A 24,924-nucleotide genomic window follows, 5' to 3' on the forward strand; every position below is an offset into this window, starting at 1 on the left:
AGGTCGACTGTGCGTGTGAGTGAGGAATTAAAGAGAGCAAGATCAAAAAAGGCCAAAGAAAGGCAAGGGGTAAATTGTGTGTGGGGGGGAGGGGGCAGGGGGGAGGTATCGCACGCAGCCTCTAGCGAGTGCCAACGGGGAAGGGGTGGGGGAGGGAGGGAGGGAGGGAGCGAGGGAGGAAGGAGATGAGGGAAGCTGGATGGAGAGGAAGGGGGAGGGGGAGGGGGAGGGGGAGGTAGATTGGGTGGGAGGGAGTGGGGGAGAGCCGGGAGGGAAGGAGGGGAGAGGCAGAAGGGGTAAGAGACCCGGGGAAGTAGGTGGACAGGGGGGAGAGGGGGAGCCGGGAACACAGATGGAGGGGACGGGGGGGAAGGGGGGGAGTGAGTTCCCACACCACCCACGTAGAGCAATCTGTTTGTTTTCCGTGGAGGCGAGGGGGGGGGGGAGGAGAGGGAGTAACTTTGGAGAGAGAGATGAGGGAGAAGGAAGGGGGTAGGTGAGGGAAGGGGAGGAGGATAGAAAAGTGGAAGAAGGAAGAGGAAAGGGGAAAGAGAAGAGTAAAGGAAGGAGAGGAGGAGAGAAAAGGAGAAGGGGATGAAAGAGGGAGAAGGAGGAGGAGACGGAGGTCAGAAGGAAAGGGGTGAAGGAGTGAAAAGGATCAGGGGAGGAAGAGGGGGTAAGAGACAGTGGGAAAACAGAAGGCAAAACGCGAATGAATTAGACAGCAGAGGAGAAATTTGAAAGGGGAGGGTCCAGTCAATCGCTGTATCTATATATGGATTCAAGATAGATAGATATATAGAGATATAACTATAGATAGATAGATAGATAGAGATATAACTATAGATAGATAGATAGATAGAGATATAACTATAGATAGATAGATAGATAGAGATATAACTATAGATAGATAGATAGATAGATATATAGAGATATAAATATAGATAGATAGATAGAGAGAGAGAAAGAGAACAAGAGAGACCGAGAAAGATAATAAGCGAGAAAGAGAGAAAGAGAAACGGACAAACAGAATGACAGAGAGAAAACTTATGATAAAGAACGAGATAAATAAATACATACACATAAACAAAGAGAGAAGAAAGAAAAAATAGATAAATAGAAACACACAATGCTAAAAAAGAGACTGACACATGAGAACGAAAATTAATGGGAAAAGAAACAAAAATCATGATACGTATAAAATATGTGACGGTTGGGTGACGGGGGAGGGGAGGGGAGGGGGGGCGGCTGGAGTAAGAAAGGAGTAAAAGAGAAAAGAGAGGAAGGAAGAAGGGTGGAGAAAGGGAAGGGAGATTGGGAGAGAAGATGTATGGTGAGTGATGAGAGAGAGAGAGAGAAATAAGTATGAAAAAAGAGGGAAAGGAGAGAGAAATTGGAGGAAGAACACAGGAGAGAGGAAGGAAGGATAAATGGGGAGAAAGAAGAAGAGGAAGAAAGAGAAGGAGGAAGAGGAATGAAAAGGAGTAAGATTAAGGGGGTGTAAGGAAAGCGAGAGGAGATGGGAAGGGGAGAAGAGGAGAAAAAAAGAGGAATGGAGAGAAAGGAAGGAAGGAGGAAGGAGAAAGTAGAAAGGAAAGACTACAAAGGCTGGGGAAGGAGGGAGAAAGAGAAAGAGAAAGAGAAAGAGAAAGAGAAAGAGAAAGAGAAAGAGAAAGAGAAAGAGAAAGAGAAAGAGAAAGGGAGAGAGAGAAATAGAGAGAAAGAGAAAGAAAAAAGAAAGAGAAAGAGAGAAAGAGAAAGAGAAAGAGAAAGAGAAAGAGAAAGAGAAAGAGAAAGAGAAAGAGAAAGAGAAAGAGAAAGAGAAAGAGAAAGAGAAAGAGAAAGAGAAAGAGAAAGAGAAAGAGAAAGAGAAAGAAAGAGAATACAAAAGAGACAAGATACAAGAACAGTTAGAGGATTTACAAATGCACAATCTTTATTCGGTTTTGTTTTCTGTGCGCCTCTGTTTATTTTTTAAGAATTATTATTTACTCTTCTTACAACAAATAATTTTCAATAAAGGGTAGAGCTATATCACTACAATATTATTGCTGTCCTTGATTCTAGACTACAAACATTTCTTATCTTTTAACAATGTATGAGAAGTGTTCACATATCACATATTTCCATTCGACTAGTGAATAATTTTACATTATCAGCACGATAGTATTGGTAACAGGAATACGATATAAACATGTAGAATAAAAAAGATAAAGTTTCTTCTGCTTTATAATCTCGTTTAATAATATATATGACACGAACGGTAAAGAAAACGGAAAGACAAGAGTGGTTGCTCAGACTATCTTAAAAAAAGAAAAAAAAAAAAAAAAGAAAAAAAAAAAAGAGATGTGAGATTCAAGAAGTGTGAAAGACGAGAACAATGTCGAGTGTGTGAGTTGTTGAAGAAGAAGAAAAAAAAGTGTGAGGGCTCGGTAAGGAGAGAGGTTAGAGTGAGACTTCAGAAGAAAAAAAAAAGTTGTGTTCTACATTCGTTGGCAAACACATTAAGTATGAAAATCATGAATTATAGCTCTTTTTTCTTGCTTTTTTATTTCTTTTGGTAAACATGAAAACTAAGCAATAGAGTGCGTTTTTGTTTCTTTCTCTTTATTTATTCATTTTCTGCATTACGCATGCATCACGTATATACAAATAATTCACACCTAATATATTCACACATCATTTACTCATTGTTGCACGATGAAAAAAAAAAAAAGACAACACACAACCCAAAAAAAAAGAAACCCAATATAAAGATATATTTCTAAAAAAATATATATTTATAAGTCATATTACAGCTTCTTGAAAATGAAAGTAACTGTCACTTCTCCCGTTTCGACCGCAAGCCATGTCAAGTTACATCAAGTTGCGGGTGGATTATCAATAGGGCAGGTCAAGACAGGTCTTCTCGTATATTCATATATTTAAGGAAGAAAGGCAGAGAGAGAGAGAGAGAGAGAGAGAGAGAGAGAGAGAGAGAGAGAGAGAGAGAGAGAGAGAGAGAGAGAGAGAGAGAGAGAGAGAGAGAGAGAGAGAGAGAGAGAGAGAGAGAGAGAGAGAGAGAGAAGGATGTTCATTGTCGTGGAAAAGAGGAGTGTTGGCAGTGAGAGAGAGAGTGAGGGAGGGAGGGTGAGAGGGAGAGACATACAGACAGAGACCGAGAAGAGAGATAATCTAGTTGGAGAGGCAGATCGAGAGAGCGAGTGAGAGAGAGAGAGAGAGAGAGAGAGAGAGAGAGAGAGAGAGAGAGAGAGAGAGAGAGAGAGAGAGAGAGAGAGAGAGAGAGAGAGAGAGAGAGAGAGAGAGAGAAAGCGAGAAGAGAGCGAGAGAGAGAAAGCGAGAGAGAGAGAGAGAGAAAGCGAGAGCAAGAGCAAGAGCGAGAGAGCGAGAGAAAGCGAGAGAGAGAGAGAAAACGAGAGCAAGAGCGAGAGAGAGAGAGAGAGAAAGAGAGTGAGCTAAAGAAAGAGCGAGAGAGAGAGAAAAAAAAAGAAAAAGAGAGAAAGAAACTCACATGGCAGGCAAAACCATTTTTATTTCAGCGCATCTTTTTCCATGTTCGTTTTCCTCATCCAAAAATCAAGTCGAGTATTTTTAATGCAATGGAATCGAAAATAGAGAATAGGATTTAATATCTTGACCGCACATTTCTGCCGGGAGTCTGGAAAATACATTTCCCGCGTTTCAGAAAACCCAAAGAGAAAATTTATACGGGAATTATTTCATAGAGCGGGGGACATGGCCGCTGCTTTGAAAAACCAAAGTCATATGGACGAATTTAGTATTGTGTGTGTGAATCTATATAGATAGATAGATAGATATAGGTAAATATACAAATTATATATATATATACATATATATGCAAATATATATATATAATATAAATATATATATGTATGATATGTATATATATATATATATATATATATATATATAATATATATATATATATATACATATATACGTAATATATATACATATATATAAATGTATATATATAAAAAATATATATACACATATATATGTGTGCGTGTGTATGTGTATATGTATGTATATACATATATATATATATATATATATATATATATATATATATATATATATATATATTATATATATATATATATATATATATATATATATATTATTATATATATTATATATATATATATATATATATATATATATATATATATATATATATAAAACACACACATAAGCGCACACGCGCGCGCGCGTGTGTGCGCGCGTCTATGTACGCAGTCCTAGTTCTTTTGTCACATTTCTCATATGCTCTGGAATTCACTTTTCAAATTTGCAGTAAAACTTTCTCGTTCGTAACGGCATTGCTAACCATTTCCCGCTGCATCCTTCACATCTGTATATATATATATATTCCAGCTGTCCATTACTATATCAAGAGGAATAAAACAATAACATTTTATGTCTTTCTATTTTATTGCAAATCTCTTACACATAGTGATGTTGCACTATTCAATGTGGAGAGAGAGATACACAGGGTGTTTATACATTCACACTAATTGTACACTTCAGCTAGACTCTTGTATGGATGTGTGTGTCTGTTGTGGATAACGCGCATGTATGTGTTTCTACATGCAAGCATACCCGCATGAGCATGTGCGTCTGTGTGTGTATGTGTGTAATTACAGGTCATTACGGCAACAAAGCTTTTAGACAAAAAACAAAAAAAGGACACCAATATCTAAATAAAAAAGAATTCAAATTCGAGGCATAACAGTGCCAAACACACACCCTCCGGCCTAACACATACTTCGCCCTTACTTAGCACGTACTCCGTCTAATATAGACGACAACTTAAAAATCCAAAAACCTTTATACATTCTTAATAAAAAAAATAAAAAAAAGTCAATCCGCCATCCACTTAACATACAGTAGTTCTCCGAAGGCAAGTAACTTTTCCCGAGAAGACGAAAACAGATAAAACCCTTTTTTTTCTTTCTTTCTCCAACCTGGCCACCCGCATCGCCCTTGTAACAAACGGACGATCGCCGGGCCATTACAAACACGTGTGGTAAATACAGAGGTACATTACACAAGTCCTTCACAGTAATGATAATGAAAAGTCAAAATAATAATATTGATACAAAAAAGACGTGCTCACTGAATGAAATACTGGATCCAAATAACACATATCTCTCTCTCTATATATATAAATACAAATAATATCACTTCATACCACCATCAAAAACTTCATTGCCGTCGAAATGACCCCTCTTCTGTCACGGGGAACGAGTCCACTTATTTTGTCTGGTTTCGTTCCCATAAAAAAAAGAAAAAAAAGAAGAAAAAAACTAGAAGAAACAGGAACAAAAAAGAAAAAAAAAGAAAAGAAAAAAGAAGTCTAGACCATAAATCCCTCTCCCTCCCCTTCCCCTTCCCCTTCCCCATAACCCCCACCCCCCACCCCACACCCCCTACCCCCTCATCATGAACTGGACCAACCTGCAACTTATCCACAGTCTGGCCTCCACTACATCACACCCTGGAGAGATAATTTATTTTTTTCTCTCTCTTTTTCTTAAACCGAGGCCTTTCATCTGTCCCTTCACAGCAGAGACACATCCTAAACACATGATGCAATACAATGTGAGAGACTTTGAGACGAGAGAGACAAAAAAATAGACGTGAAATCACTACTAAAATGTAAATTGTATTTTATGTATATTTATTTTTTTGGGGGGAGAAAGTTTTTTTTTTTTATTATTTTCTTGTTTTGTTTGTCTATCTTTGTTTTTGTTTCTTCCGGCTCACTAATACAAAAGGTACATCATTATAAAAAATGCAGAGATCAAAAATGTTTTTTTTTTCTTTTGTTTCTTCTTCATCATCATCATCAGCCTAAAAGAATTCACATAATCAGTCATTCAAAATAAAATTACAATATGTGGAGAAAATACACTTTAAAAACAGTGGTCATGGGTAAATAGCACAGACTTCTATGATTCATGAAATGTAGTACCTGAAGCTGCCTACAGCCTGAAGTTATCCCTTGAATTGTTTTTTTTTTATTATTATTATTACCTATTCATTTATTTTCTTATCTACAATCATATATGCTTCAAAAGATTGGTCTGACAAGCCAAAATGACCATTAAACTGTACCTCCACTAGGCTCAAATTTCTGCGCTAAACCTTTGAGGTAGTGTTTGGCGGGTCATTCTCAACTCTCAGAACCGCATAAAATGTGCACGTGTCTACATGAGAACTTCCACTGGAGATACAACTACTGTTTATCTAAATACCCGTTTTGTAGTTCAACATATGATACAGATTCCTCGCAAACAAGTGGCCAGAGATGCGAAAACACAAGTGGGAATTGCGAACTAGGGGAGGAAAAATGGTTTGCTTTTCTCTTTCTTTTTTTCCGGTCGACGTTAGTTCTCAACCATAAACAAACAAACAAACAAACAAACATGCACGCACGCAAGTCTGGCCACTGACAGAATAAACAGCGCGTTTCGGCCCATGGTATCCTCTCGCTTTTCCATAAAAGAGAAAAGAAAGAAAGAGAAGAGAAGAGAAGAAAAGAAAGCTTACTGGTCGGGGTCACGAATGTTTTGCGGAGCCTGCTCCTACGTTGACTATTGATGGGGGGAAAGGTGAGGGGGGAAGGGGGGAAAGGTGAGGGGGGAAGGGGGGAAAGGTGAGGGGGGAAGGGGGGAAAGGTGAGGGGGGAAGAGGGGAGAGTGAGGGGAAATCGTGTCTTTAAAATTCAAACGAAGAGATATTACGCCCTGCAACTGTTCCTACACACAGTGTGGGTAAACCTCTCCTCTCAGAAGATGCCGACCACAACTTCAATTCCGATACAAAACTAAAGACAGAAGACACGCGGCGGTAGGAGGACACCCCCCCCCCCCTCCCCCGGACTCGCGCACTACCCCTCCGACGCCTAGACCTCGAAGCCAGAGAGCGAGCGAGAGAGAGCGAGAGAGAGAGAGAGAGAGAGAGAGAGAGAGAGAGAGAGAGAGAGAGAGAGAGAGAGAGAGAGAGAGAGAGAGAGAGAGAGAGAGAGAGAGAGAGAGAGAGAGAGAGAGAGAGAGAGAGAGAGAGAGAGAGAGATGGAGAGAGAGAGAGAGAGAGAGAGAGAGAGAGAGAGAGAGAGAGAGAGAGAGAGAGAGAGAGAGAGAGAGCCCGGAACCCCACGCACAATGAAGGCCTGCGCCGCCGTACCCGAGAGAGCACCGCCGCAAACCCTTAGCCCAACAGGTAAACAAACTCCTTTTGACACACAGCGAAGGCGCCTCGATCACTGAAACTAATGACTGTGCGAATCTGAATGAAAGAAACGGAGGAGGAATAGTTTTCTCTAATTTCTTCCCTTTTTTTTCTCGAGCTTTCCAAATCCCTCTCAGACAGCAAGCAGCGCCCCCTTTCGGACTCTCGCCCACCGCGACAAGCACGCGCCGCCTCGCCTCGCCTCGCCTCGCACCGCACCGCACTCGACACGTGGCGAGGTAAAAGACTCGACTCGGGATAAAAGGGAGGGAAGGAAAAAAAATAAATAATTAAAAAAATACTGATAAACTGTCTCAAGAGGCGCGGAGGCGAGACGAGGCGAGGCGAGGCAGGGACACGTCACGCTCGACCGGTTCCCGAGTCTATAGCGACGGAGGCTGAGAAAACGAGGGAAATCTCGACATGAGGGGGGAGGGGAAGGACTGTTCAGGCACATTCTGCATTACTGCGAAATCGATTCCATCGCTTGCTTTTAAATTCGCCTGTTCTCACTTTCTCTATTCTCCGCCATTTGTCTGGAGAGAGACCGAGTTTGCGGGGTCTGGGAGTCGAACCATATCTCACCCACTCGGGGACACAGAGCGGGAAAAAAAAAAAGGAAAATCTAGACACGCCAGTCGCTTCTCGAACTCATGAAAAAAAAGAAAGAAATGCCCACGTTCCCTCCCTACCTGAAAGACATCGGAAGAAAGGAGGAGGAGAGGAAGGTGGGAAGGAATGCATGAAGGAAAGGAAGGAAGGAAGAATTAAAGGAATCCTATTCTTCAATCACTTCCCCCTAAAAAAAACAAAAAAACTTCGCTCTTTTTTTTCAAACACAAAGAACCGACGGTGTAAAGAAAAACAAAAACAAAGACACAAATCAAGACGAAAATGACGAAAGTGTATGTGACTGACACTTACTTCTTCTCTCCCTCTCTCCCTCCAACCGGTCTGTACACTTTGTTTTTTTGCAACAGTTGCACGACGAAAAGTTTTTTTTTTTCTTTTTTTATGATTCACTTGTTTCTTTGTACTTTGGTGATTTCTCTTCGAGAACACAACGCGCACCATCATCACCTCATCACATCCACTCCATGTATAACTAGCACCGAGCCAGGTCGGGGGAAGCGGCGGTACGAAGCAGGTAAGGGAAAAAGGAAGAGGAGGAGGAGGAGGAGGAGGAGGAGGAAGATGGGGAGAGAAAGAGAAAGAGATACACGGAGCATCATCTCCTTTCTCTCGTGCTTCTCGCATGTCCCGGCATTAGCAGCTTCCTCCCCCTGCAACGCTATTTGACTCAGACGCCGTTGCACCGAAAACAAAACACACTCGAAGCCAACCAGCCAGCCAGCCAGTTAGTTACTTAGTTAGTCCGTCCAGCTACACACAATCACATACGTGCATAATCATCATCATCATCATCATCATCATCATCATCATCCGCCAGTTAAAACTACGATTCCTGAATGGCACAGGTGAGATGATGCCTCGCTTGAGTAGCAAAGACGGGGAGAGGCATAGACAGGTGCGCCCCAACCCATCCGGTGGCTGTTCCTCCTCCAAGGCCCGCACTGCACACAGCCGCAAAGACAAGGACACGTGTAGAGTTGCTGGGTTGATCGAGTGTGTGTGTGAGTGTGTGTGTTTCGTTTGGAGGAGCTTGCGCGTGGCGGTGTGTGTTTGCCTGTCGAAGGTACAATGCCACCATATCACGAAGGAGGTATAGAGGAAAATTGTGTAAAAAAAAAAAAAAGGAAAGAAACTACAAAACGAAGAGGACATAAGAAATACCAGGGCATATTGGCGCAACGGCTATGGAGAACCACCATTGGAGATATTTCCTTTATTTTTCCTTTGTTTTTTTTTGTTTTTTGTTGAGTTATCTTTTTGGCTGCTTGAACTTTCTGAAGGTCTCCAGCACGAACGTCCATAAGAGGCGGTTGTTGACACGTCTACACGTCTTAGTTTAAGTTAAGACGACCCTTTCGGACCATCAGGTAACCCAGTCACACTCACCAACGCCTTCAAGAGAACAAGACAAAACAGAAGTTGAAAAGAGGCCTTTATGTCTTTCCACTTGAAGTCGGTTGCTGGCACTAAACAAAACCGAAGATAAGACTCCTGACGAAGGCGTTGAGCCAAGGACCTTCAACGTAAGTCTTCAAGGTCGGTCTTCCCGGGGAGATGTCGAAGGACCGGCGGGCTCTATCACGGGCGCACCTCCTTCTACTCCGCCCTTGGGGAAGGTCTCATAGATGGGGGGGACTCTCTCTCCCCCCTCCCAACCTCCCGACCCGCGAGCGGAGGCCCGAGAGGACCGACTTCGAAGCCTAGTTTCCCGGCAGGTTTCCGAATGTGATTGAAGAGCCTTTGATGCCTCTCGTGTGAGCAAGCCCTTGGGAATCGTTTTAATACTTTACATGGTCTCCTAATAATCGAGACAGAAATCATAGAACCTAAAATGGCTCCGGAACCAATAAGGACAACTAAAATAGGTTAAAGGAATGAACCTACTGAATTATCCATCGAAGCTAAATGTACCTATGGTAAGTGTTCCAACTCCACTCCCGCCTCGCGAGTACGCCCTCCAGATCCAATTTTGTTGCAGGACTCGCTACTCCTCGAGACACACAGAGCGGCGGCGGGGTCGGCTCCCCAAAGGGGCGCCGGCGGCTCAGCTTCCTTCCGCCGCGGAGGACACCACCGATCCGATCCAAGAAGATTCCCTACTCTACTCGGACCCGCCCTCGAATCACATAATTTGCTTCATTATAAAAGATGAACGCTATCACTTGGGGGCAAGCCCGGTCACTGTACACTGTGCCGCTCTGGCGCCTTCGCACGGATACCGCAGTCCAGAGGCGAAGACCCGTTCCTCTGCCGCCCTCACAGGGTGCCCTGAATATCCCTAAGGAGACGCCCCTCCTGCGGGGTCCAGGCACTAGGTCGCGGCGGCTCGGCCACTTTAGTAGATCACCTCGTACACGGTGGCCTTCTTGTCGCCCGAGCCCGTCACGATGTACTTGTCGTCCGCGGAGATGTCGCAGCTCAGCACCGAGGACGACTCCTTCGACTGCGGGGAAGAGAGACAGAATTTCAGCTGGGGTTCGGAAAACACTGCCTTCAAAGAATCCAAACAAGCAGTACTCAGGCACAAATCACAAAAAAAAAACAAAGGCGACTTACCTGGAAGATGGATGCGCCGTAGGGCGTGCGCCATGCGTTGAGCAGGTTGTCCTTGCCCGTGGACACGAACCACTTCCCGGCCGAGGCGAACTTGAGGGAGAGCACGCAGGACTCGTGCAGGTGGAGCTGGTACTTGTCGGGCTTGTTGACGTGCAGCACCTCCACGTTGGAGCTCTCCATGCCCACGGCCAGCCAGTCGCCGGTCGGGCAGAAGCCCAGCGAGAAGATCTGGCTGGTGAAGTCGTGCTGCTGCAGCTGGCGCCCCTCGCGCAGGTCCCACGACCTGACGGTGTTGTCCAGGCCGCCCGTCCACAGCTTGGTGCCGTCGGGCGAGATGTCGATGCACGAGGCGCCGTCCGTGTGGCCCTGGAACTGCCGCACCAGCGTCTGGTTGTGCAGGTCCCACACCGCGATGTTGCCGTCGCTGCAGCAGCTGAAGCACACCTTCGAGTCGGGGCTGATGGCCAGGGCGTAGCACGCGGGGGCGGAGGATATCAACTCGGCTTTGATCCTGGGCGTGGGCGTGGCCAGGTCCCAGATGCTGAGGGTGGACGCCTCTCCGCCCACGATGAGGGTGCGCATGTCAGGCAGGAGCTTGACGGACCTGATGTAGTTATCCCGCTGCAGGCAGTCGAGCTGCGACACGGGCGTCTTGGATCCGGGCTGGCTGATGTCCCACACCTTGACGCAGCCCTTGCCGCCCGTGTACACGTACTTGGTGGGGTTGCTGATGGTGACGGCGCACACCACCTCGCCGTGATGCAGAGTGTTGATCTGCCGCGCGTGCCGAGGAATGCCCGGGGCCAACAGCGCGTCCGAGGGGAAGGGCACGGGGGCCAGCTGGCCCTCGCCGCTCACGTGAAAGCTATAAGCCCTGCAACGAAACGGACACGCGAGAGGTTAGTAAAGTCATCACTTGCAAGGTGGGCGGGGGGAAAATCACTGTACCTCAACATGGAAACAGCGAGACTCGAGGGGAGAGAGAAACCTCTAGCGACCACGAGCCCCTGAAGCAGCGAGGGGAACTTACGGTTTCCCAGCGGAGCCGTTGGTTGGAATGCCGTTGGAAGCGAGCGGAGGCGGCCGCACACCGTGGGGGTCATAGCCGGAGCCCTGCGGAGACGGAGAAGACGAGGGGCGTTAGGGGCCTGCCCGAGGGGGAGGGGGAGGGGGGTGACAAGAACAGAGAAGATACACACGTAAGAGATATATGACACAACGCCAGTGTTAAGAAGCGAGGGCGGTGCGGGAGACAACAGAGAGAGGCGTGATGTGCGGGAGAAGCTGTGCGGGCTATTGACAGTATATACAGCAAGGCAGTGGGTGGGCGGGCTGGCTCGGGCGGGCGGGGGCGGCCCGCGCTTCGCCAGCCGCGCCGTGGCAAGGAGGGAAAAACAAACAAACAAACAAACAAACGACAAAAGAAAAGGTAGCACCAGGCGCGGGCGTGGGTGAGGGCGCAGACTTACCGGTGGGCGGAGGTAGTTGTTAGGGTGCCCTGGGGGGTAGGCGGCGGAGGGCGGGAGGTCAGGGCGGGGCGGGCCGGGGGGCAGGTCAGGTCGGGGCCCAGCGGCGCCGGGGGGCAGGTAGGGGGAGGGAGGGTAGTGGGGGGACGGACCGGCACCACCAGGGGGGGCGCCGGGGGGCTTCACGCCGGAGGAGCCAGGGGGCCCGGAGGGGGCGCCGCTCCCCCCACCAGACTTGGACGTGGGGGTGGAACGAGGGTCACTCTGCAAAACACAAAACAAAAACAAAACAAAACAAAATGAGGGGCGGGTCCACATCAAGACAGGCATGGCATCAAGACACACAAAGGGGCCCGGCGCTCGCCCCTCGGTCGCGGGAGGGGGGGCCGGCGCCAGGCCCGACATCAACACACACTACGCTCGGCCTGGACACGCACGGCTGGCTGGCTGGCTGGCTAGCTACCGCGCGGTCTCAGTCCAATTAGGACAAAAAAATCACACTTAATCACTACTCTTTCTCTACAATAAAAAAAAAAAAAAAAAAAAAAGATCCGCTAATTCGTGACCTTCATTTAGCTAACACCCCTCACCCCCCCCCCTCACCCTCCCAATCCAACCCCACACAAAAAATAACTACATATTACGATCATAGTAACTAATATCTAATCACAATATCTAACTATCCTCTTGAGACTAAAATCCCCCCCCCCAAAAAAAAAGACTCAAATAAGCCCTCAATTTTCCATATAAATATATTCACACATTTCCATATTCATCTATAATCTCATAATCTCATTTCCATTTTCTCTATAACCAAAATGACATTATAAAAAAAAAAAACACCCGTCTATCTTTCCTATCAACACGCCCAATTATTATGTAGCTTAAGTGTGAATAGTAAACATGTGACAAGTCAGTTATTCCTTAGAAGAAAAACAAACAAACAACAAAACACACAGTGATCAATCGGAAACAATCATAACACTACGTAACACGAATCCTTATATACATGTATATGTATATGTATAAATATAAATATAGATATACATATATAATACATACACATAATACATACATATAATATATATACATATATATATATATATATATATGTATATATTTATTTGTATATATATGTATATATATGTATATATATATATGTACATATACACATATATATGTATACATATGATTGAAATGAATATATATATATGTATATATATATGTATATGTATATATATACATAAATATATGTATATATATGTATATATATGTATACATACGTATATGTATATGTATATATATATGTATATATATATATACATATATACATATCCACACATACATACATATACGTAAATATATACATAAATATACATATACATACATTATATAATATATATATATACATATATATATATATATATATATATATATATATATATATATAAGGAAAATATAATAATAACAATAACATTACATTCATGGGGGGGTTAAAAATAAAAGAGAGAGAGAGAGAAGAAAAAAGAAAAAAAAAAAATAAATAAATAAATAAATAAGCATGCGTGCACAGTAATAGGCAGAGCGCCCTCGTATATATATATATTTTCTTTTTTTCTTCCTCTGGGATTGGGTGGGGTGGGGTGGGGGTGGGGTGGGGGTGGAGGTTAGGAGTGAGGGCGGGGGCTTCACTTGTTATTCATATTTGATTTTTGGAAAGCCCTGAAGGTTTCTTTCCGCTTGCATTGCCAAGTTCAAAGGCAAAGGAAGCTTGAGCCTTCAGGGAGGGAAGGAGGAGGGGGGGGGGGGGGAAAGAGAGAAGAGAGAGCGAAAGAGGGGGGATACGGGGGGGAAAGGAGGGAGTAAAAGAGAGAAAGAGACAGAAAGAGAGAGTAAGTGAGTGAGAGAGAGCGAGAGAGAGAGAGAGAGAGAGAGAGAGAGAGAGAGAGAGAGAGAGAGAGAGAGAGAGAGAGAGAGAGAGAGAGAGAGAGAGAGAGAGAGAGAGAGAGAGCAAGAGAAAGAGAGAAAAAGAGAGAAAGAGAAAGAGAAATTGAGAAAGCAAGTAAGAAAAAGAGAAAAAAATGAGAAAAAAGAAAGACAGAGATGGGAGCGAGTAATGTGAGACCCCTATCCCCCCAACCCTCAGATGTTCGAAGCAAGAAAAACAAATACAAATGGCTGATGAGAGCGAATGCAAAAGCTAAATGGTGGTCAGGCCGGATGGGACAGTGGGGCCGCAAGGAAAGCTTCTATCGCCCACTTACGATAGAAGAATAAAGGAAAATAAAGGAGAAAAAAGGGGAATAAAGGAGAAGGAGAAGGAGAAGGAGGAGGAAGGGAAACAGGACAGGGAAGAGAAGGGGCATGATAGAAAGAAGCGCAGGGGAGTGAGAAAGTGGAAGGAAGGGAAGGGGATGGGAGGGAAAGACGAGAGACAAACACCTACCCAATAGAACCGAGGAAAGAAAGAAAGAAAGAAAGAAAGAAAAACATGAGGGAAGGCGAAAGATAAAGAGGGTAAGGGAGGAGAGAGGATCAGAAAAAAAAGGTGTAAAAGAGGGAAATAAGAGGAAAGAGGAAGAGGGTAGGTGAAAACCTGGAGGGGGGAGAGGGGGTAAGGGGAAGGGAGGCAGGGTCATAAGACAGGTCACATGTCCCAATGCCATATGTCAGGGGCACGTCAGAAGGGGAGAGGAGGGGAGAGGAGGGGAGAGGAGGGGAGAGGAGGGGAGGGGAGGGGAGGGGGAGAGGCAGTGAGGGCAACATGCGATACAACCCCCCCTCCCCCAACACAGACAAGAAAGAGAGGTTTTAAGCTGGGAGTAATAACATAACACAACACTAACAATTTACACAAGACAGCCTAATGGACCGGGTAAGGGAGGGGAAAGATGGAAGGGGCAGATGGATGGCGGCGAGGGAGGGGGATAGGGAGATAGGGAGGAAGGGAGGGGAGGGAGGGGGGGAGGGAGAGAGAGAGAGAGAGAGAGAGAGAGAGAGAGAGAGAGAGAGAGAGAGAGAGAGAGAGAGAGAGAGAGAGAGAGTGTGTGTGTGTGAGAGAGACAGAGAGAGAGAGAGAGAGAGAGAGAGAGAGAGAGAGAGAGAGAGAGAGAGAGAGAGAGAGAGAGAGAGAGAGAGAGAGAGAGAGAGTGTGTGAGAGAGAGAGAGGTGGGGGGTGGGGGAGGTGAATGCGCGGTTCCTTCGGCCGGTAAATGGGTGCGCAGGAATTGAGAAGAAAAAAGGTACTGACAAATGCGAAAAGCCCCAAGCGTACTAAGCCTTAGAATGCGAGGGGAGTAATGAGAGCGAGGGGAAAAGAAGGGAGGGTATCTTGTAAACGCCAGGATTAAACAAGACACCAGGCTCAATGGCTTGCGTGGCAGGCAGGCCATTTCTGCGGGAGGGGAGGAGGGAGGAGGAGGGGGGAAGAGAAGGAGGGAGGAGGGAGGAGGAGGGAGGAGGAGGAGGAGGAGGAGGAGGAGGAGGAGGAGGAGGAGGAGGGAGGAGGAGGAAGGAGAGGAAGGGGAGGGAGGAGGGAGGAGGGAGGAGGACGAAGGAGAGGAAGGGGAGGGAGGAGGACGAAGGAGAGGAAGGGAAGGGAGGAGGAGGAAGGAGAGGAAGGGGAGGGGAGGGAGGAGGAGGAAGGGGAGGGAGGGGAGGAAGTAGGAGAAAGGGGAGGAAAACAGAGAGAGATAGCAGTGGGGATGGAGAAGCGAGAAGGAACAAGAGTCTCCGGGGAAGAGTTGAGAATGGAGGATAAGGAGATATGAAGAGAAGTACGAGAATGAGAACGGCTATGAGGAGACAGGAGGAGAACAAAGAGAGACGTTTAGGAAGAGGAAAAAAAATCAGAGAAGGAAGCGAAAGAACAAAAAGGATATAAAGAGGGATGAAGTGAGGATTACTACGACGACGCCGCCCTCAAACGTTTGAAGGCGCCGAAGCAAACGTTCAATAAACGTTCAACAAACGTGCGGCGGCAGGGACGAGAATAGCAACAGACCAGGGTCAAGGCGAGGGCCAATCCGAGGGCCAAAGCGAGAGAAAGGTCGGAAGGTGGTGGGGGAAGGGGAGCATGAAACATAACGATGAACAAATAAATAATCTTGGAATTAAAAAGCAGTGACAGCCATAAGCGATAATTACATAAGGGAGTATGGGGAAATGGGGAAGGGAAAAAAAAGGGGGAAAGAAGGGGGAGGATGGGTGGGAGGAAGAAAAGAGGGATGAGGAGACAGGAAAAAGAGCTCCGCCACTCGTGAAATATCCTGAATGGAAGAGATGGGGGGGGGGGGAAACTAATGAAGAAGGAGGGGACGGAGTGAGGTAGACGAAGACAGGAATAGGTCAAGCAGATGAACAAAACGAAAAAACAAAAACAAAACGAGGTGAAGAGGAATGCCGAATTTAGGAGATGATGGGTAGGAGAGGGAGAGGAGGAGTTAGAGGAGGAGGAAGAGTTAGAGGAGGAGTTGGAGGGGAAGAGGGAAAGAGGGGGAGATGAGGAGTTGGAGGGGAAGAGGGAAAGAGGGGGAGATGAGGAAAGGAGGAGAGGGAGGGAAAGAGTGAGGCAAGGATGGAGGGAGGGTAGGGGGGAGGCAAGGGGGGAGGGAGGGCAGGGGGGAGGCAAGGAGGGAAGGAAGGAAGGAAGGAAGGAAGGAGGGGTAGGGGAGAGGCAAGGTCAGAGGAGGAGGAGGGTGGGGAGGAGGCCTAGGACGGCGGCGCGAGGCCAGCGGCGCGAGGCCAGCGGAGCGACTTACCTTCTCGTGCTTGAGCTGCGGCGTGGATCGCGACGACGAGGACTGCGACGGCGGCCGCTCGGGCTTCTTCTCGCCGTTCTCCCGCACGTCGCGGTGGTCGCCGTTGGCCTGTGGAGGAGTTGTTGGGTCCTAAGAGAGGAAGAAGGGGGGAAGGGGGAGACGGGTCAATACTACTACCAGGCTCGTACCCGACCGCACTCACGGAGGCGTCGCGAGGCGCTGCGTGCTCGAGTCACCTGCCCTTACAAGCATGCACTCGTCACCGTCTCTACACGTCACCTCTATCCAGTGCTTGCAGAAGGGGTAGGTATGTGTAGAGGGAGGGGGGGGGGAGAAGGGGGTCCGGATGTGAATCCTGGACTCACCCCCCCCCCACTCCCTCGCTAATCTCCATGATACAACGGGTTGTTAATATCAATATATCACTACAACAATACAAACAAAAGACGTACGTCCTATTACTTCTCTCTCTCTCTCTCTCTCTCTCTCTCTCTCTCTCTCTCTCTCTCTCTTTCTCTCACACACACACACATACGTGTACTATGTTACGACCCTCTACACAAACCCACTAGTAACTAAATCACCAGTCCTTCACCGAAAAAAGATGATCAAACCGGCCAATAAAGAGGGGGAGATGGGGAACTCGTAACTACATATCGTAAATACTCAAAGGGTTCACCTCTGCTACTCCCGTGTTTATCACATTCTCGCTCTTCTACGAGCGTAACTTTTTCTCCCCTTCTCTCTTTCATTCACAAACACCTTCCTCTCTTTCTCCCCCAATCTCTCTCTCTCTCTCTCACCCATATTTTCAAACTATCCCTTCACTCCTTTCTCTCTCCCACATTCTTCCTAAAATTCTCCCCTTCCTCCCACCCTCCCTCCCTCCCTCCCTCTCTCTCTCTCTCTCTCTCTCTCTCTCTCTCTCTCTCTCTCTCTCTCTCTCTCTCTCTCTCTCTCTCTCCCTCCTTTCTCTCTCGTTTTCTCCCACCCTTCCCTCCTACATCCCTCCCTCCCTCTTCCGTTCTCTCTCTCATTCTCTCTCTCTCTCTCGCCCCTCACACTCACACTCACACTCACAGTCACACTCACAGTCACTCCCTCAATCTCTCCCTCGCCTCTCTTACCTCGTTGGCGACATCCACGACCAGGTCCTGATCGCTCTTCTCGCCGTCGGAGTCATGGCCCTTGTCCTCCTTCCGCCGTTTGGCATCGTGGTCGTCCGGGGTGCGCGACCGGGGGCGGTACTTCTCTCCCGGCGAGCTGCTATTCCTCTGTTGGGGGGGGGAGACAAGGAGGGGGGTTAGAGGGGGGCGGGTGTCAGTTGATGAGTGACAGGCGATTGATGAATGTAAACTAAACTAATGAAGGTAAGCTGATGGAAATCTTTGTCAATTAAGGTCCATTTAATCAAGTAACAACCTTAAAGAAAAAGATGCAAAAAACAGGGAAAGAAGGACGCATCAACATAAGCACCTAAATACAAAAACAAGTAAACAAACAAACAAAAACAAAATATACAAGAGCGAGCAAGAGAAGTGCGAGCGCGACCGATAAGAAACTCACGCCCACCCCTGTTTACACATCCGGTCACGCCCGCCCGCGGGACACACACACACACACACACATAAGGGTGATAATAAATCCGAGATCCACCGCACACACTTCACTCTTATTCGGGGGGGGGGGGGGGGGAGAGAGAGAGAGAGAGAGAGAGAGAGAGAGAGAGAGAGAGAGAGAGAGAGAGAGAGAGAGAGAGAGAGAGAGAGAGAGAGAGAAACAGTAGATAAGCAAGAGAAAGATAATAAGAAAAACAATTATGATCATTAAATAGGAAAGAGGGAGACTGGCGAAGGGGGAAGGGGAGAGGCAAGAAAGGAATCAAACCGAAAAACAAAGAAGAGAAACAAGAGGAAAAAGACCCGAGCAAATCTAACAGACAACGTCAAAAGGCAAAACCAGAACGAGCGAGAGGGAAGATGATAACTAAATGTCATCAAGAGCGGGAAGAAAGGAGAAGCAGCAGCCAGCCCCGGGGTGGGTGTTCGCCGCTCCCGCAGAATAAACAATCACAGTAATGGCGGCGAATCCGCCTCTCTGACACCTTTTGTGGAGCGTCCCACGGCGTCCTAATGATTGTTATTGTCTGTGCGCACCGCCATTCAACAGTTCCCCCCTTCCCCCTCCCCCCCTTCACCCCCTTCCCCCCTTTCTCCTCCCCCTCCTTTGTCGTCCCCTACCTCTTCTCGTATCCCCTTCCGCGTCACCTCCCACCTCCTATGTAACCCCTCTCCCCTTATTCAGTTCCTCCCTCCTTCCTAGTCAAGCCTTTAGCAAGCGCCCGGACAGCATCCAAACCTCCCCCCACTCCCCCTCCCCCCACACTTGACCACCTACCACCCAACCCTTCTCCTTTGTGTAAAGCCGAGTTTAAACCCCAAAGTCCCTAAGCGACTCCCTACCTCTCCATTTCTCTAAGTTCTCCCACGCCCCCACCCTTAAAATTAACCTGGATCCCTTCCCCCTTTCCTTCCTTCCTTCCATCCCCCTTTCATCCCCTTACCATCCATGTCCTCTCAGACCCCCATCTCCTTCCCTTTATCCATATTCATGTTTTTTTTTATTTCTTTCAATAAAACTGGAACTATATATATATGTAAGTATATGTATGTGTGTGTATGTATGTATGTATGTATATATGTATGCATGTATATATATATATGTATGTATATATATATGTTTATATATATATATATATGTACATATATATATATATATGTATATATATATATGTATGTATAATATATGTATATATGTATATAGATATGTATGTATAATATATGTATATATGTATATGTATATGCATATGTATATGTATATGTATATATATATATATGTATATATATGAATATATATATATACATATATACATATATATATATATATATATATATATATATATATATATATATATATATATATATATATATGTATGATACACACACACACACACACACACACACACACACACATATATATAATATAATATATATATATAAACTCTTCCCTAAAAGTTGATAACAAAATTAACTCGACAAAAGTACCGAGCTCAAAAGCTGCCACGACAGCTGCGTCGCGGGACACGTGTGCTGGAATGGGGGCCGGGGAGGGGAGGGGAGGGGAGGGGGCTTCAGCGAGGAAAGGCGAAACAGCTGTACGTGGGAGGGGACGAGTGGGGGGGAAAGAGGAGAGACCGAGGGAAAAAGAGAAAGAGAGAAAAGGAAGAGAGGGAAAGGAAAAAAAAGATGGGGGGAGGTAGAGAGAGGAGAGGAGAGGAGGAGGGTCAGGGAGAGAGAGAGGGAGAGAGAGGTAGAGGGAAGGAGAGGGAGAGAGGGAGAGAGGGGGAGAAGAAGAGGGAGAGAGGGGGAGAAGAGGAGAGAGAGAAAGCACTTGAGAAGAATGAATATGTAAAGAGAAAAAAATAAATCAAAATAAAATGCGCAGATAAAAGAAAGACCAATCGCGGAAGAAAGCACGAACAGAGAAAACGAAAGAGGCAACAATGGAAAGAAGGAGAGAGTCAACAAGGAGGGGAAAAAAATAAAAAAAGGGACAAAAATAAGGAGACACGAAACAAAAATAGAGAAAAAAAGAGGGGGAAATGGGCCTATAAGGGAACGAGGAACAAACAATCCGGCCAGAGGACAGCACGATGTCGTCATCCTCGAGGGTAATAATGATAATAAGCATAACAATTGATTACGGCCGATGTGTAATATACGTCGAGAAGGGTGGGAGGGGATGAGGGGATGAGAGAGGGAGAGGGAGAGGGTGAGGGTGAGGGTGAGGGCGAGGGGAGAGGCTGTGGGGATGAGGGGATGGATGATACGAGGGGATATAATACAGGGGAGGAAAAGCGGGAAGGGAGAGAGAAAGTGAGGGGAGGGCGGAGAGGAAGGCAATAAAATTAGCAGAGGGGAGAGAGGGAGCGAAGAGGGGAAAAACAGCAGACAGAGGAGCGAGTCGGACATGAATAAAGATGCGGAGAGGAGAGAGAGAGAGAGAGAGAGAGAGAGAGAGAGAGAGAGAGAGAGAGAGTGGGGGGTAGGAAGAGGAAGAGGGATAGAGATGGAGAAAGAGAAAAAGAGAGCGAGAGCAATGAGAATAGGAAAGAGAAGAGAAAAAAGCGAGACAGGCTTAGAAAATGAGGGGAGAGAAAGAAATGATTACACTCAATCAAAGGGGAAAAGCACCAAGTAGAGAGAGAGAGAGAGAGAGAGAGAGAGAGAGAGAGAGAGAGAGAGAGAGAGAGAGAGAGAGAGAGAGAGAGAGAGAGAGAGAGAGAGGGGGGGGGGGGGAGGCCGGGGGGGGGGGGTCGATGAATGGGCCGAGGGGAAAGTATTAACGCCCGGGCAAGCTTCGGGACAGTTGTAGAGAGAGGGGTGTGTGTGATCTCCCCTCTGTTCCCCTCGGATGCCGCAACGGGACCCTACGACCACCGAGCAGAATGAGGAAGGGGCGAAGGGCGGAAGAAGGAAGGAGTGGAAAGAGAGGGAGAGGGAGAGAGGGAAGAGAAGAGAAGGGAAGAGAAGGGAAGGGAAGGGAATAGAAGGGAAGAGGAAAGGAGAGGCCGTAAGTGATATGGATGGGTAAATACGATGAATAAATACGAGAGTACATGAACTACGGCCTTTATAAACTAAAAAAAAATAGATAAAAATTATTCTTCACTAGAAATACCGAACATTCTTCCACCCGCCCTACCTCCCCCCCCTCCCTCCAGCCTCCAACCCTCAAGTCATAAACCATAATCCCCCCCCCCTTCCATATACAATTCCTCTCACAAAAACCCTCCCCTTCTCTTCTCTTCTCCCTCCCTGTCCCCCTCCTCCCTCTCCTTCCCCACGCCATTAACCCTACCCCCCCCCCCTTCACATTCCCCCGCTCTCATTCCCAACGTCTGCAAACAAATATTGACCGCCGCGGGCTATAATTCAACATCAATTCGCCCTCTCTCTCTCTCTCTCTCTCTTTCCCCCTCTATCTCTACCCCCCCTCCCTCCCCCTTTACTTACTCTCGGCCCATTAAGCTATCCTCTGCCGGTTATCCCATATGTTCCAGTCAAAATACGGGGATAAGGGGATGGGGTGGAGGGAAGGATAGGGGGGGAGGGGTGAGGGTAGAGGGGGGGAGGTGTAGAGGGGAATAGAGGAAATCCGTTCCCCTCCTCTAAGCCCCCCTGTGTGTGAAATTTCCTCCCCACCCCCCTCCCCTACCTCATTCCCAACCCTCCCTCCCTTGTCCTTTCACACCCTTACCAGTCAGTCACGTCCACAAATCCATTATCTATTTATCCTGAACGCCATCCTACTGTATCCACACTTGCCAATCCTGTCCTCCCCTGTCCCTGTCGTTGCCTCCTCCCCTCCCCTCTCCTTTCCCCCCCTTTTTCACAACTGCCGCCCGTCTGTTACACCCATCAATGCCCGTATTAAAGTCCCCTCTCCCCCCTCCATTCCACCCTATATATCGTCCATCACTCGATACTCTCAGCCTCCTTTCTCTCTCTCTCTCTCTCTCTCTCTCTCTCTCTCTCTCTCTCTCTCTCTCTCTCTCTCTCTCTCTCTCTCTCTCTCTCTCTCTCTCTCTCTCTCTCTCTCTCTCTCTCTCATTCTCTCTCTCTCTCTAACGTCCCTTCCCTTCTATTTTTTCTTCCTCCTTCAAAGACAAGGACGTACACACCCGCATAATGAACACTCCTTTCGTCCCCTTGTTCGTGGACAGAGCACCTGCATCCCTTCCGCTACCTCTCTCCTACACACACACAGACAAACTGACAAACATCTTCACAATAGACAAAAGACGTGTCCCCTCCCCTCCCCTCCCCCTCCCCTCCCTGCTCCTTCTACTTCTCCTTTTTCTCCTCCTTCCTGTTGCTGCTGCTGCTCCTCCTCCTCCTCAACTTTCTTTTATTCTTTCTCTTCCTTCTGCTTTTACTTATGTTTCCTCCTCTTCCTCCATTTCGTATGAATTTTCTTCCTGTTGTCGTCGCCGTCCCTTCCACCGTCGCCTCTTCTCCATCTCCTCCTCCTCCTCCTCCTCCTCCTCCTCCTCACCCCTTCAGCTCCATCTCCTCGCCGCTTTAATCATCAAGGGAGGGGAAAAAGTGCACCAACAATGGGCTCCCTGAATCTGTCTTTTAGCGCCAGCCGCTGTCACCGGCAGACGCACTCCCCCCACCCCCACCCCCTTCCCACTTTCCCTCTCTTCCCTCATATTTACAATCCTTTCTTTTTCCCCCTCCATGTTCCGTTCTCGTTTATCTCTCTCTCTCTCCCTCTCCCTCCCTCCCTCTCTCTCCTTCATTCTTCCCCTCGGCTCTCCCCCCACATCATCGTAAATCAGGTCCCTACCCTTCCCTACCCCCATACCCCCCCCCAGCCTTTTCACCCCTCTATCGACAACCTATTTTCAATTATCCTATTACCGATCGCCGGCTGACACACACACACACACACACACACACACACACACACACACACACACACACACACACACACACAAGAAAAAAAAACAGCCTCTCCGAGAGAGAGAAAAAAAAGAGGATAAAAGTGAGAAAGAAATGTATCAAGTTCTATTTTTACGTGTTGGAGGGAGAGGGGAGGGAGAGGAGAGGGGAGGTGTAGGGGAGGGGGAGGGGGAGGGAGAGGGGAGAGAGAGGGGGAGGGAGGGAGGAGAGGGAAAGGGAAGGGAAGGGAAGGGGAGGGGAGGGGATTGCGAAGTATATTGAAAAATGAACTTTCCACCGGGATGCAGCCAGCCACGCATGCATCATCGTGCCTGGGAGCAATAAATCCCAGCGCTAAATTATTCAGCAAAAATAATGGAGTGGGAGAGGGAGGGGAGGGGAGGGGAGGGGAGGGGAGGGGAGAGAGGGAGGGAGGTGGAAAGCGCACGATAGGCAGTCCTCCCAATTAGCATATCATTCCATCACTCAGCATAGCGTAATCTGTACCCTAAAAAAGAGAGGGGGAGGGGGCACCACCCATCTATGTTGTGGCACTGATCTCCCCCTTATCCACCCCACCCCACCCCACCCCACCCCTCCCCTCCTAACCCGAACCCCCACTCGCTCCCAATTTGTCAAAAGCGTCGAGTGGCATTAAGAGAAAAATAATGTAATCGAGGTAACAAGTTAAATGCGTGACTGCTGATTATCTCCCCTACAACCCGCTCTCTTACCACCCCCACCCCCTCGACCCCCCCCCCACCCCCCACCCCCCAAGAGTCCCCGCAACCATTAAATTGAAGAAAAGCACATTCGTCGCGTCGCCTCCCGAGGAAGTGGCTCAGCTGCGCCGCCATCAACACGAGCTTAAAGTTTGGCGTCTGAGTTGCGCCGATCGGCATTGCTGCAACCACGTGCGCCGTCGATGCGATTAGCGATTCCGAGAAAGGAGGCGGTTGGGGGTCACGTCATCAAAATATCCAGAAATACGGGAATAAATATGAACGGTGATAATCAAATGCAAAGGTCGGGTCGTCGCCACTTCTCTCCTTCTCTCCCTCGCTCTCGCTCTCGCTCTCTCACAATCTCCCTACCCCATCCCTCTCTCCCTCTCTCCCTCTCCCTCTCCCTCCCTCTATGGTGGGCTAAGCTGGAACACAAACAACGCAAACATGGCAATAAGGAAAGGCACATCACCCCCCCCCCTCACCCCCCTTCCCAGCAACACACGTGGCTCTGTTTACGAAGCTAGAGTCATCGGTGTATCGTCGCCGAGGGACATCAACCCCTCCCGCCCCCGGACCCCTCATGTCAAGTTACAGCTCCGAGTACCGCCGTACCTGCCTTATACGCTCGCCTCCTCCGCCCATGATCTCCATCTATCAGGAGGGGGAGGAGGGGGTGATGAGGGGAGGAGGGAATGAAGGGAAAGGAGATAAAGAGGACAGTTGCGGGCGAAGGGCGGAGCAGGATGGGCGCCAAGTGAAGCGTGGCGACGCATAAAAGAATGCGTCCCGAGACAAGGGGATCCCGCTCCATGGGCGGTTGAGGCGAGGCCGGGTGTGCACACAGCACCTGTACAACAATTCCGAAGTTTACACGGCTGCGAACACAGCCACCGGCAACTCTTTATGAAACGCGAGCCGAAGCGCATGCCATCGCATACCTTTCCCCAATGAATGACAGACACAGATTGACACACACACACACATATACACATAAAAAAAATGCATAGTGAACCTT

The 24,924-nt window shown here is 47.6% G+C and overlaps 1 protein-coding gene across 6 annotated transcripts in view; it reads right to left on the reverse strand.

Annotated features, from left to right (window-relative positions):
* Window positions 1-8,203: 8,203 nt before the first annotated feature.
* Window positions 8,204-24,924, reverse strand: part of gro (TLE family member transcriptional corepressor groucho) — a 66,969-nt gene continuing 50,248 nt past the window's right edge. For 3 of the 6 annotated variants that reach the window (XM_043016119.2, XM_043016122.2, XM_043016120.2), the window contains 6 exons: window positions 17,800-17,946; window positions 16,673-16,801; window positions 11,916-12,176; window positions 11,477-11,559; window positions 10,447-11,320; window positions 8,204-10,333 (listed from right to left, as the gene is read on the reverse strand). In XM_043016119.2, the coding sequence (XP_042872053.1) occupies window positions 10,226-10,333; window positions 10,447-11,320; window positions 11,477-11,559; window positions 11,916-12,176; window positions 16,673-16,801; window positions 17,800-17,946 (1,602 nt within the window). In that variant the 3' untranslated portion in view covers window positions 8,204-10,225. The remainder of the gene's footprint in view (window positions 10,334-10,446; window positions 11,321-11,476; window positions 11,560-11,915; window positions 12,177-16,672; window positions 16,802-17,799; window positions 17,947-24,924) is intronic. The other 3 variants (XM_086544364.1, XM_043016123.2, XM_043016121.2) reach the window with 2 other exon arrangements.

This window comes from Penaeus japonicus, unplaced genomic scaffold, assembly GCF_977035675.1.
Source record: "Penaeus japonicus unplaced genomic scaffold, GWHDUDI00000001_assembly GWHDUDI00000015, whole genome shotgun sequence".
Classification (NCBI taxonomy): domain Eukaryota; kingdom Metazoa; phylum Arthropoda; class Malacostraca; order Decapoda; family Penaeidae; genus Penaeus; species Penaeus japonicus.